A 14,056-nucleotide genomic window follows, 5' to 3' on the forward strand; every position below is an offset into this window, starting at 1 on the left:
TTGGGGGAGAGTATTCACATATGGAGAAATTAAAATTGTGCAACTTTTAAAAACTCCTAGAAGCTTGGTGGCCAATTACAGTGACTAAAACAAAAATGCATACATAGACAAAGTTGAGGTGCAGCAGGACATTCAGTTGTAGAAGATGTGCCCATTGCCACTGAATGAAACTGGATGCTTTTTTTCCACCTTAAAAAGCATTTATTAGGTGCATTCTTTGTGCTAGGCACTATACTAAGCGCTTTACAAATGTTTCATTTGGATCTCACAACAAACCTTCGAAGTTGGTGCTATTGTTATCCCCATTTTACAAGGGAGGGAAACTAAAGCAGAAAGTGGTTAAGTGACTTGCCCAAGGTCCCACAGCTAGTAAGTCTCTGAGCTGGATTTGAATTCAGCTCTAACTGGCTCTTAAGTTCAGCACTTTGGTTGCAAGGATCTTTAAGATAGTTGCCACAAAAAGAAGGTTCAGAAATGCTGGGCTTAATTAAAGTGTATTCCCCCAAATCACTCATTTCTTTTTAAAAAATAGTGTGTCCTTGGTGCGAAATAAGTAGTGGGTTTTTTTTCCTTTGTTTTTTTTAAAGCAACAAAGGAGGGGAAAAAGAGAAGAATTACTTTGTCAGTTTCCTTGAAAATGTTGACATGAGGCTTATTGCTTTTGCTGTAAAACCCTTTTCCAGGTAGAGAGAGAAGAGACTTCTGTGTTCCCAAGGGATGTGCACAGAGGCTTCTTTGGGTTGTGTAGCAGAAATGCAGTGTACCTGTCTCAGATATTAACTGAAAGCAAAAAGGGGGGAGAAGAGGGCTCAGCACTTCCATCCTGAGGATGATAGGGGTTTTTTTGTTGTTTTTCTGAGGTGATTGTGTTGTTTTTGTTAACATGCAAAAAATCCTTTCTGGTTGGGGAAAAATGAATAAAGTGGATATGTTACACACAGATCTTTCCCATTGCTTTGAACTGTGTGTTTCTGTCAGAGCACATAGATTAGTGTTGAGAAGTTTAACCTAGGTTGTGTGGTTTTTGTTTGATTTTATTTATAGGGTCTGGTTTTGAATGAGCTACAAGCCACATTGCTACATTGAATTTTTTTTGGTCATGTTTTCATTAAAAAAGAAAGTCAGGGGCTCCTTCTTTTCTACTCTCCCATCTCCCCAGGATTCAGGTGCACAAGGAAAATAGCAATCCAAACCTCTTTGGAGTGAGTCATCCTTCCTGACGGGACTGTCTACAATTCTTTGCTCCAAGCTGTGCACACAGGTCTGTTTGTTGTTCCACCAACAACAAATGTTGCCTTTCTTCTCCTCCCACTCTCCCACCTCCCTTCCCAAACTGAGTAGTTCTCTTCTCTCCTGGATAGACAGTAATAGTTTGCACCTGTTAGCTAGGAATCAGGAAAGCACTCCACAAACACAAAGTAATCCTTCCAACAGCCCTTGAGGCTGGCTTAGCCATTTCACAAATGAGAAACTGTGATGGCCTTGAGACAAAGTTACTGAATCAGGATTTCATGGTGAGGGTATGATTTAGGGTCTCATGGTTTGGAGCTGTTTTCCTTAATAATGAACCTTCCATGTAATCTTATTACCCCATCAAGTGAAAGAGGAACCCATTGGTACAGTGACTCTGAAGCCAAGGTGTTTTTCCATTTCTATTTATAGATGTCTATGGTCTTGGTCCAAGTGAACTCTTGGTGTCCTGCCTGGGAAATGATGTGTTTTGGAATCTTAAAAAGAAAGGCACCTTTTATTTTTAAACTTTAAAAGACATATGTTGGGGGCTGGCTGGGGGGCGGAGCCAAGATGGCAGTTGGAAAGCAGGGACTAGTGTGAGCTCTCCGCCAAGTCCCTCCAAAAACCTATAAAAAATGGCTCTGAACCAATTCTAGAACTGCAGAACCCACAAAATAGCAGAGGGAAGCAGGGCTTCAGCCCAGGACAACCTGGATGGTTGCTGGGTGAGGTCTTTTGCGCACGGAGCTGGGAGCGGAGCAGAGCCCAGCGTGGGCCACGCGGACCAACCAGACCAGGAGCCGGGCAGAGCGTGCCATAGCGCCCTGAATCAGTGAGCTGCAGTAGTTACCAGACTTCTCAGCCCACAAACACCAAAGACAACAGAGAAGGTTAGTGGGAAAAGCTGCTGGGGACAGGGGGATAGAGTTCGGGGTTCAGCCACCGTCCCCCCCCTTCCCCCTCCCTGGGGGCAGCAGAGGTGGGGCAGCTACAGAACTACAGCTGCAGTTGCTTCTGGCCCCAGGCCCACCTGGTGGGAGGAATTAAGTGGCAGATCAGAGCAGGAGTGCAGAGCCTGCTGAAGATCTAAGTCCAGCCCGGGTTGGGGGTTCTTGGGGAAGGAGGAGTGCTGGTGTCGCAGAGCTGGCTGTAATAGCTCTGAAATCAACAGCACATCCCCCCCAAGCTTGGAACATAGTACTCTATACTCTACAAGCAGTCATACCCCGCTGAAAAACTCAAGGGTCAAATAAGTTGGCTGGGAACATGGCCAGGCAGCAAAAACGTACCCAGATTCAGTCTCAGACTTTGGAATCTTTCTTTGGTGACAAAGAAGACCAAAACATACAGCCAGAAGAAGTCAACAAAGTCAAAGAGCCTACAACAAAAGCCTCCAAGAAAAACATGAACTGGTCTCAAGCCATGGAAGAGCTCAAAAAGGATTTGGAAAAGCAAGTTAGGGAAGTAGAGGAAAAATTGGGAAGAGAAATAAGAAGGATGCGAGAAAACCATGAAAAACAAGTCAATGACTTGCTAAAGGAGACCCAAAAAAATACTGAAAAATATACTGAAGAAAACAACACCTTAAAAAATAGACTAACTCAAATGGCAAAAGAGCTCCAAAAAGCCAATGAAGAGAAGAATGCCTTGAAAGGAAGAATTAGCCAAATGGAGAAGGAGGTCCAAAAGACCACTGAAGAAAATACTACCTTAAAAATTAGATTGGAGCAAGTGGAAGCTAGTGACTTGATGAGAAATCAAGATATTATAAAACAGAACCAAAGGAATGAAAAAGTGGAAGACAATGTGAAATATCTCACTGGAAAAACCACTGACCTGGAAAATAGATCCAGGAGAGATAATTTAAAAATTATTGGACTACCTGAAAGCCATGATCAAAAAAAGAACTTAGATATCATCTTTCAAGAAATTATCAAGGAGAACGGCCCTGATATTCTAGAGCCACAGGGCAAAATAGAAATCGAAAGAATCCACAGATCGCCGCCTCAAATAGAGCCCAAAAAGAAATCTCCTAGGAATATTGTTGCCAAATTCCAGAGCTCCCAGATCAAGGAGAAAATACTGCAAGCAGCCAGAAAGAAACAATTTGAGTATTGTGGAAACATAATCAGGATAACACAAGACCTAGCAGCTTCTACATTAAGGAATTGAAAGGCTTGGAATATGATATTCCAGAGGTCAATAGAGCTAGGATTAAAACCAAGAATCACCTGCCCAGCAAAACTGAGTATCATGCTCCAAGGCAAAATATGGATTTTCAATAAAATAGAGGACTTTCAAGCTTTCTCAGTGAAAAGACCAGAGTTGAATAGAAAATTTGACTTTCAAACACAAGAATCAAGAGAAGCATGAAAAGGTAATCAAGAAAAAGAAATTGCAAGGGACTTACTAAGGTTGAACTGTTTTGTTTACATTCCTACATGGAAAGATGATGTGTATGATTCATGAGACCTCAGTATTAGGGTAGCTGAAGGGAATATGCATGCATATATATATATATGTGTGTGTGTGTGTATGTATGTATATAGATGTATATGTGTGTGTATATATGTGTGTGTATATATATATAGAGAGGGGGGGGCACAGGGTGAGTTGAAGATGAAGGGATGGTATCTAAAAGAAATAAAATCAAATTAAGGGATGAGAGAGGAATATATTGAGAGAGAGAGAAAGGGAGAGATAGAATGGGGTAAATTATCTCACATAAAAGTGGCAAGAAAAAGCAGTTTTGTAGGAAGAGAAGAGAAGGCAGGTGAGGGGGGAATGAGTGAATCTTGCTCACATCAGATTTGACCTGAGGAGGGAATACCATATACACTCAATTGGGTATCTTACCCCACAGGAATGAAGGAGGAAGAAGATAAAAAAGGGGGGATGACAGAAGGGAGTGCAGATGGGGAAGGAGGTAATCAAAAACAAACACTTCTGAAAAGGGACACTTCTGAAAAGGGACAGGGTCAGGGGAGAAAATTGGATAAAGGGGGATAGGTTAGGAAGGAGCAAAATATAGTCAGTCTTTCACAACATGAGTATTGTGGAAGGGTTATACATAATGATACGCATGTGGCCTATGTTGAATTGCTTGACTTCTTAGGGAGGGTGGGTGGGAAGGGAAGAGGGGAAAGAATTTGGAACTCAAAGTTTTAAAAACAGATGTTCAGAAACAAACAAAAAAGTATAAAATAAAATACACAGGCAATGGGGCGTAGAAATTTATCTTGTCCTACAAGAAAGGAAGGGAAAAGGGGATGCGAGTAGAGTGGGGTGACAGAAGGGAGGGCTGACTGGGGAATAGGTCAACCAGAATATACGCCATCTTGGAGTGGGAGGGAGGGTAGAAATGGGGAGAAAATTTGTAATTCAAACTCTTGTGAAAATCAATGCTGAAAACTAAATATATTAAATAAATTAAATTTAGAAATCTAAAAAAAAAGATATATGTTATTCATCAAATAAGGCTAGTCTGATAGATTGTCGGAATTTCTTGAATATTGGTCAACTGTGAGACGTGGTAACGTCACAGTAACGGATGTAAGAAAAGAAGTTGTGGTCCATTGCAGAGACCATGGTACAGTTGGAACAAACGAGTCAAGAAAAAAAAGGAACTTTTTTCCCCTCCAAAAGTATAATAGGAAGGAAAACAGGCATCAGTGAAATGTTTCTCTGAGATATTTCTCCAATCACTGCAAGTCATGTAGGCTGGCTTCTGAATTGGTAGCTGAATGAAAGACAGCTTGATGAACCCAGAGGAGACTAAGATAAACTGCTTGTCCTCCAGTAGAATAAATATTTCAGATAAAGTCAACCCATGATAGTCCAGCCAAACAGCTATTGATCGCTAAAAGCCTGAACTTAAGGCTAATGAATATTCCAGAGTTCACTTCTCTTCAGGTTGCCTAAATGGTGATCAATATACAATTACTGTCCCTTTAAATGTTCCTTATATTGCCCTCTTGGAAAAGGGCTTCGCTTTTAAAGTTTTCTTTTGGTAAATTTACCTAGGTCAAAAAATGGGAGAAACTTTACCAGATGGATGGCTTTCATTTTAATACGTAAAATAATTTTATGTTGTTCATGGTTTGAATGCATAGTGAGCGTGTAACCAAAAATAACCCAATTTTGTGATAGGCATTGATTTCAAGTGGTGCTTGGCCATTCAGGAGAGCAGTGAGGACAATTGGGGTAGACTGTACCAATTTCTTAATTTTTATTCACATGATTCTCTTTCTACAGTAATTAACTGAGGGAAATAATAGTATTTGAGCTCATATCAAGTGCTTAACTAGTTGCATGGGGAGGGGTAGCAAGTGGGTGTTGTGGATAGAGCACTGGGTTTAGAATCAGGAAAACCTATCTTCATGAGTTAAAGTCTGGCCTCAGACACTTACTAGCTGTGTGACCTAGGCGAGTCACTGCACCCTGTTTACCTCAGTTTCCTCATCTGTAAAATGAGCTGGAGAAGGAAATGGCAAACAACTCCAGGATCTTTGCCAAGAAAACCCTAAATCGGGTCAGGAAGAGTTGATATGACTGAAATGACTGAACAATAGCGACAGTTGCATGTGGTATTGAACACATTAATTTATCCAGCTTTCAGGTTAGAATTTCAGTTGTGTTGTATCTTGGGACATGCCACATTTTCTTCTAGATTCAGAACCTTGTTTTTCTTGTGCTAAACTTGAAACTTCAAGAATTCATAGAATAGCAGCATTGGAAGGCCCTTGGAGATCTTCTAGTTCAACTCCTATATAAAATTTCAGAGGAGGAAGTCGCTTAACCAAGGTCACACATGTAGTTTGTGGCAAAGCTAAGATTAGATCCCAAGTCAGTTCCATGATCTAGTGCTCTTTCCCACTATATCACAGCTGTTGATGGAGATATGAGGGTATTGGTTGATCATTTTAATCAATCCATATTGAATTAATAAAGGTACATTAGAAAGTTAGGTTTATTAGATGGGGTCCCTCTCACAAACTGCCTTGTTGTCTAACCTCCTGAGACAGAATGCTCTGCCAGATGAATCGTTGGCCTGGCCAAGTTTACAGCCCTCGTGTTGAAAAGAGACTTGGATTATATTCTAGTTTTGCTGGCTACTTGATCTTGGAGTTAGGCCTCAGTTTTCTCATCTATAAAATAGCAAATATAATAACTGTCCTGTGTAGGGTCATTATAAAGAACAAAAGAAATATTTATAAACTTTGAAACTGTAACATGCTGTATACATTCTAAAGGTAAATTCTTCCTTAACTGAGTATTCTCCATGACTATTCTGGCTCGTAGAGTAAGGTAGTACTACACCTTTAACATATAATTGTATACTTCAGTATTTGGATGGATTGGTGATTTCTTGGATGTAGGTACTTGCCACAGTGTTGCAGCTCTTGTCCATGGATCCATTCACTGTGCCAGGGAACTTATTCTCTGTCTCTTGACGTTGTGTGGGTACTGTGGAGTATGCATGTTGTCTCTCAGTTGCCCCTCCCTTAGTCCACATGACTGGCTTACCTTCTCTTGTTTTCTAGCTCTCTGACATCCTTTTCTTTACTTCTCTTGCATAATTCCTTTTTGGTGAAGTGTTACAGCCCATATATACCTTTTTCTGTTGGGTGGCTCTCAACTTAGTCCCTCAGAGATGGTAACATTCTTTCAGTCACTTCCTCTGGGTCTTTGAAAGGTCAAATAATTTGCAGAAGCTTTCTGTGAACCTGGTTTAGGCAACTCTCACTTTGAATAGAGGATGAGGTGAATGCTGTTGAATGGCCTTCCTTTGGGCATTTTTACATGGTCTCTTCAGATTGATTTTTTTTTCTTGCCTTACAAAAATCCTTTCTTTCTCTAGGGAAAAGAAGATCTCTCGAAGTAGTGCCCTGAAGGTATTGGATCATGCTATGATTGGACCTGAGGGTACTGACAACTGCCATAAGTTTGTTGACATCTTAGGTTTGCGAACCATCTTCCCTCTCTTCATGAAATCTCCCAAGAAAATCAAGAAAGTAGGAACCACAGAAAAGGAACATGAAGGTAAGATCAGCCCAGGAACTGGAGAAAATAGGATGGAGAACATAACATCCTTGATAGCAGAAACTTTTTCATTTTGTTTTTATATCCAGTGTGTCTGTCTAATGCAGTGCCTTACACATAGTAGAACTTAGCACTTGTTGAATTGGTTTGGTTGAATCCTGAGTTTTAAAAACAAATAAACTTTCAATTGAGTGAAGGAAGATTGGCAGTGAAACAGCTTGATTTTTTTGACTACCCCTTCGATGGGCATGAAAAATCCACCCCATCACATGACTCAATGAGGAGCATTGTCTTCTGAGTTAAGAGATGTGAAGTTTAGTCTCAGTTCTGTCGCTAACTGGCTGTGTAGCCCCTGGCATGCTGTGTCACCTCTTCATGCCTTAGTTTCCTCACCTGTAAAATTAGGGGGTCAATACTAGATGTTTTGACAACTGATGTAACAACTGTTTCACACTTGCCTGAGTCCTGGTGGCTTTCCTTGCGACCTGTTAATAAGTCTGTGTCTGGGAGTTTTGTTTTCTTAGCTATAATTTGTAGCTGGGTGTCTCTCTGATGGAAGACCCTTTTGAAAAGAGTTATGAGATGGTAACAAATGTCATCTCCAAAGTGGTGCTTTCATGGATTTCTGCATTAAAGTATGATTCAACTAACATCAGGAATTGCAGGAATAAACTATTTATAGCCCAAGTTCTCCTTTTTATGTTTCTCCTCCCCAATGGAACACACTCCTTACAAAATGCTTCCATGAATTGCAGTTGTGCTCTGAGACACTGTAACCAGAGTAGTTACTATAGGGCCAGTTTTTTTCTGCCACAATCTGGAGGGATGGGAATTTATGAGCACTGGCAGTAGTATTCAGGGCTTGTGCCAAGTACCTCTCTAGGGGATATAGGTTATTGGTACAGTGTAAGGAATTAGAAGGTGGAGACAGGAATGAACATGGAAGTAAGGACTGTGGCATTAAAACATAAATTGTGGCCAATGGACCTTTCTAAAGCAAGGGAACCTTGAGAATCTAAAACTCTAAGAAATAACCATAGGAATTTTAAAAATAGAATATGCCCAGAGATGATCTAGTCCAATGTTATCACTTAACAGAGAAGGAAACTGAGGCCTTGGGAGTGTTACTGATTTACCCAAGATCACACAGTTAAGAAGTGGCAGAATCAGGAGTTGGACCCTGGTCTTCATTGCTCTTTCTGCTATACTTTGCTGTATCACTTGGAGTAAAGATGTTTGAATTGTATTTGGTGAGTTCAGTGGCACATTGAAAAGTCATAGGGTCCTTAATTACACTATTTGTGAAAGTGGACCATTAACAAGTATGTTCCAAGGTAGCTGAATTGATCCCTTACCGTAATTCCTATTTATTGATAATGATTAGAAAAAAAGATGTTTTGATTAACTGGCAGTTGTTTTATTTATCTGTGTTTATCTATCAGATCTATGTCATCTATATCTATATATGACAGAGTGAGCAAATTATATCATATTGACTGGTTGCTAGTGTTTGCTTTGAATTGGAAGTCAGTCCAAAACTGGTACCCTTTTCTACCCCAGCACTTTTACAGCATCAGCATTCATTGAGTGCCTACTATATGCAAGGCTCTTTGTAAACATTATGTAGGGATGGTGTACAGAGGAAAAAGACAGGTAAGACTTGGCCCCTGTCCTCACTTAGCTAATGGTTTTATAGAGGGTGAATAAGAAATATACACAAATATAATACAGGAGTGCATGATAAGCATAAACAAAGGGATATAAGAATCTAGAAGATGGAGACTATACTGATATGTAATGGGAAGGGTACTGAGTTTAAGAGTCAGAGGACCTGGCTTTGAACCCTGGTTCTGCTAATTAATTGTTTCACATTGGACAAGTTACCTCACCCTCTTCAAGTCCATTTCCTTATCAGTAAAATGAAAGGATTGGACAAGAAAATTGTGCATCAGGTGATGAATTTCTTTTGGCTACTTCAACTCATGGAAATGTTTACTAAAACATGAAGGAGTTGTCATCTTCATTGGTGGTGGAAGCATCCACCTGGATAAAATTACAGATTTTTAAAAATATTTGAAGTTGAAGTAATGGGCTTGACACTATTGGAACAGGGTAGGTGGCAAGGGTATAAAAGAAGTAGTAGAAGACATATGGCCCTCAAGGAATGCATAAAAACATATAAAAGAGAGAGAACAATAAAATGATGCAGTTCATGGTATAATCAAGGACTGGCTTATTGTTTAGAAAAGATATTGGTAGGAATAGTTGGGAAAGGGTTCTTGAAGGAGGTGGAATTGAGGCTGGCCTAGAAGCATAAGTAGGATTTGGATGGAGGAGGGAAAGTGTATTGTAGCTGGGCATGTAGTGTGAAGAGACCAAAAGGCAGCCTGGTATAGAACCTGAATTGAATTTCTGCCCCTGATGTCTGCTGCTGTTGGAGCATTGTACAAACAGGTCACGTAATCTACATGGGCATCATATGTAAACTGAGTGTATGAACTAGAGCAAAGTTTTCAAGCCCTGAGTGCAACCCAAACCAGATTAAAATGTAGTTGGGTAATACTTAAATAAATGAAAGTACAAAAACAAATAGATAAGATCACGTTTTAAAACCAAGTCAATATACAGCCCATAGGGATCCTTTTGTACAGATTGTTGTTGTTGTTGAGTCATTTCAATCTTGTCAGACTCTTCATGACCCCATTTGGAGTTTTCTTGGCAAAGATACAGGAATAATTTATCATTTCCTTCTCTAGTTCATCTTACAGATGAGGAAACTGAGGAAAAAGGGTTAAGTGACTTGCCCAGGGTCACACAGCTAATAAGTATTTGAGGCTGGATTCGAACTCAGGAAGGTTAAGTCTCTCTGACCCCAGGCCCAACACTATCCACTGCGCGACCTACCTACCCCAGATTAATGGGCTCCATTTCTTTTTGACTTCAACACCATTGGACTAGATATCATTTGAAGTCCTTTCTATTTCTCATTCTATGATCCTATGACTAGAGAGTCTCTAAAGCTCTCTCAAGTTCAGAATCCTCTGATCATTACTAGCTAGAAGGGTCCGGAAGGGCTGTACATAAGAGGTGGCATTTATTTAGGTAAGCCTTAAAAGATGATAAGCATTTTAATTGGCAAGAATGTGGATGGATTGGGGGGAGGGTATTTTAGTCATAGGGAGTTGTTTGTGATCAAGGTCACAGAAGCAGGGACTGGAGAAATATCTTTGTTCAGGAAATGGTGAATTTGACTGGAGCATAGACCATGTGAAGGAGGAATATGTGTTAGGGAAATAGATATTGGAACCAAATTGTGGAGAGGATTTTCAGATTTATTCACACCAGGTAGAAGGGGGTCAAAATCTCTGCATACTGCTTTTGAAAGGTTGCCCTGTCCTGATCTATGCCATAATTAGATGACCAGTTTTCAGGCAATTAGTATTGATAGTGAAGCTGTACTGAAGATAATTAAATCACTGGTAATTTATAAAGCCCTTCAAGATCATATCGTACCTCCTAGTCATCATTTTGGACATCAGTTATTGTAAATGTTAAGATTTATGATAATGAGTTGAATTGTTATTACATCTATGATATTCCCTGGAAGTTGCTTTTTAAAGAAGAATCTCATATCAGATATGTATTTTTCAATATTTTTGTCATAGAAGTAGAATATGGAGAAAAAAAGTTTTGGCTATATGTGTTTTCCCAATCATTTGGATTCTGGGTAAACTGATATTTACTGTGTCAAGAATGTAACACTCCCTCTACTTTTATTTTTGGTTTAAATTCTTAATATTTAATGTCCTCCACTTCAACAAGCATTTTTAAAAGCATCTGCTATACACTAAGCTTAGGTGCCCAGGAATACAAAGACAAAAAGGAAACAGTCTCTGCTCTCAGAGAGCTTATGATCTATATTTTCATTAACATTTTGTCCAAAGTAGCACCGTTCTTCCCCTTAATTCTCTTTTAATTAGGTCTATTTTTGCTTTTGCTTTGTCTAAGATCATGATTGCTACACCTGCCATTTTTACTTCAGCTGAAGCATAATAGATTTTCTGTAGCCCCTTATTTTAATTTTATATGTCTCTTTCTTTTTCCAGTGTGTTGCTTATAAACAACATATTGTTGGATTCTGGTTTCTAATCTGTTCTGCTGTCTTTTGTTTTGTGAGTGAGTTCATCCTATTCACATTCGCAGTTATGATAACTAATTGTATTTCCCTCCATCCTGTTCTCTTCTATCTGTCCTCTTTTTTACCCTGTCTCTTCCTTAAAAATGGATTTGGCTTCTGACCACTGTCTAATCAACCTTCCTTCTCATTGCCCACCGACCCCCCCCCTACCCCCGCACCCAGCCCCTTCCCCTCTTACTTCTCTATTGCATTTTTTTCTCCTTGAACCAATTCAGATGAGAGTGAGGTTTGAGTGGGGCCCACTCCCCCTAGGGGTCCCATCATCCCTTCCATTGTGAAAAACCAGTTATGTGAGAGAACTTTCCACTGCCTTTCTTTCCTTTCCCCCTTCTCCAAATATATCCCTCTTTCTCACCCTTCCATTCTTCTTTTGAGATCATCCCACCATAATAAGACTCTTTCATCCATGTCCTCCATTAAGTTGACTCTTTTAAACTGCCCACATGATGATAATGTTCTTAGAGGTTATATGTATCATTTTCCCGTGAGGGATTGTAAACCTTGTTAAATCCCTTATGATTTTTCACTCATGTTTATCTTTTTATGCTTCTCTTGAATCTTGTTATTGAATGTCATTCTGTTCAGCTGTGGTCTTTCTATCAGGAATGCCTGAAATTCCTCTATTTCATTAAATGTAAATTTTTTGCTCCTGTAGAATTATACTCATTTTTGCTGGGTAATCTTAGCTCTTTTGCCGTCTGGAAAATCACATTCCAAGCCTTTTGTTCCTTTGTAGTGGTAACTGCTAAATCTTATGTGATGCTGACTGTGGTTTCATGATATTTGAATTGTTTCTTTCTGGATGTTTTCAGTATTTTCTCCATGACTTAAGAGCTGTGGATTTTGCCCATAATAATCCTGAGAGTTTTTATTTGGGGATTTTCTTCAGGGAATAACTAGTGGATTTTTTCAATTTCTACTTTTCCTTCTGGTTCTGAGTTATCTGGGCAGTTTTCCTATATAGTTTCTTGAAAGGTGATGTCTATGCTCTTTTTTGATCATGGCTTTCAGGTAGTCTCATAATTCTTAAATTATTTCTCAGTCTGTTTTCCAGGTCAGTTGTTTTTCTGATAAGATATTTCACATTTTCTCCTGGTTTTTCATTCTTTTGATTTTGTTTTATTGCTTCTTGATGTCTCATGGAGTCATTTGCTCCCACTTAACCAATTCTAATTCTCATGGAGTTATTCACCAGGACGGTTTTGTACCTCTTGTACAATTTGGCCAATTCTGATTTCTAAGGAGTTATTTTCTTCAGTATTTTTGGGGGCCTCTTTTATTCAACTGCTAATTCTCTTCATAACTTTATTTCATAGCTTTCATTTCTTTTGCAAGTTTTTCCTCTACCACTTTTATTTGTTTTTTAAAATCTTTTCTTTTCTCTTTTAAAAATATTTCTTTAGAGGCGGGGGCGGGGGGAGCAGAGCCAAGATGGTGGCTGGAAAGCAGGGATTGGTTAAGCTCTCCCCCAAATCCCTCCAAACACCTGTAAAAAATGGCTCTGAACAAATTCTAGAGCTGTGGAACCCACGAAATAGCAGAGGGAAACAGGTCTCCAGCCCAGGAGAGCCTGGATGGTCTCCGGGAAACATCTATCTGTGGCTCTGGGAGCGGACCACAGCCCAACATGGGCTGCACCAGGACAGACCAGACCCAGAGTCAGCCAGCTGGCAGAGGCCTTGGGGCCATGATCAGTGAGCTGTGGCAGTTACCAGACTTCTCAACTCACAAACACCAAAGAGCAGGTTAGAGGGAAACTGTGGTATTGAGTTCAGAGCGGTACGATCACCAGCCCTGGGGAAGGCGGAGGTGGTGCAGTGGTGGCGGTGGCAGCAGCAGGAAACTCCTGAGGTTGCTTCCAGAGCTGCAGCGCCAGCTGCTTCCAAAGTCCCTGGCTCACACAGTGGGAGGAATCTAGCAGTGGATTAGAGCGGTAGTGCAAGAAGCACTTTGTGGGCACAAAGGCAGATTCTCTTGCTGTGCCTTGATTGGATCTGTATTGCAGTACTGGTTGACGGTTCTTGGGGGAGGAGGAGTGCTGCAGTGACAGAGCCTGGGGTGACAGTGGAGTAGAAGTAGCTCTGAAAACAGCAGTGCTTGGACCCTAAAGCTTAGGACAAAGTACTCTCCAGTGTACAAGCAGTCATATCCTGACAAAAAGCTCAAGGGTCAAGGAGTTGGCTGGGACATGAACAGGCAATGCAAATGAACTCAGACTCACATTCAAACTCTAGATTCCTGTTTTGGTGACAAAGAAGATCTAAACATACAGCCAGAAGAAGTCAACAAAGTCAAAGAGCCTACATCAAAAGCCTCTAAGAAAAATATGAAGTGGGCTCAGGCCATGGAAGAGCTCAAAAAGAATTTGGAAAAGCAAGTAAGAGAAGTAGCAGAAAAAATGGGAAGAGAAAAGAGAGTGATGCAAGAAAACCAGGAAAAACAAGTCAATGACTTGCTAAAGGAGACCCAAAAAAAATATACTGAAGAAAATAACACCTTAAAGAACAGACTAACCCAAATGTCAAAAGACTCCAAAAAGCCAATGAGGAGAAGAATGCCTTCAAAGGCAGAATTAGCCGAATG

The 14,056-nt window shown here is 40.2% G+C and overlaps 1 protein-coding gene across 1 annotated transcript in view; it reads left to right on the plus strand.

The window, feature by feature from the left end:
• The window catches only part of CTNNBL1 (catenin beta like 1), a gene marked incomplete in the record, with an annotated part of 170,142 nt that overhangs the window by 130,653 nt on the left and 25,433 nt on the right, over positions 1–14,056 (plus strand). The window contains 1 exon segment of the mRNA XM_036749174.1: positions 7,094–7,275. Coding sequence (XP_036605069.1) covers positions 7,094–7,275 — 182 coding nt within the window.

Source organism: Trichosurus vulpecula, chromosome 3, assembly GCF_011100635.1.
Source record: "Trichosurus vulpecula isolate mTriVul1 chromosome 3, mTriVul1.pri, whole genome shotgun sequence".
In the NCBI taxonomy this organism is placed as follows: domain Eukaryota; kingdom Metazoa; phylum Chordata; class Mammalia; order Diprotodontia; family Phalangeridae; genus Trichosurus; species Trichosurus vulpecula.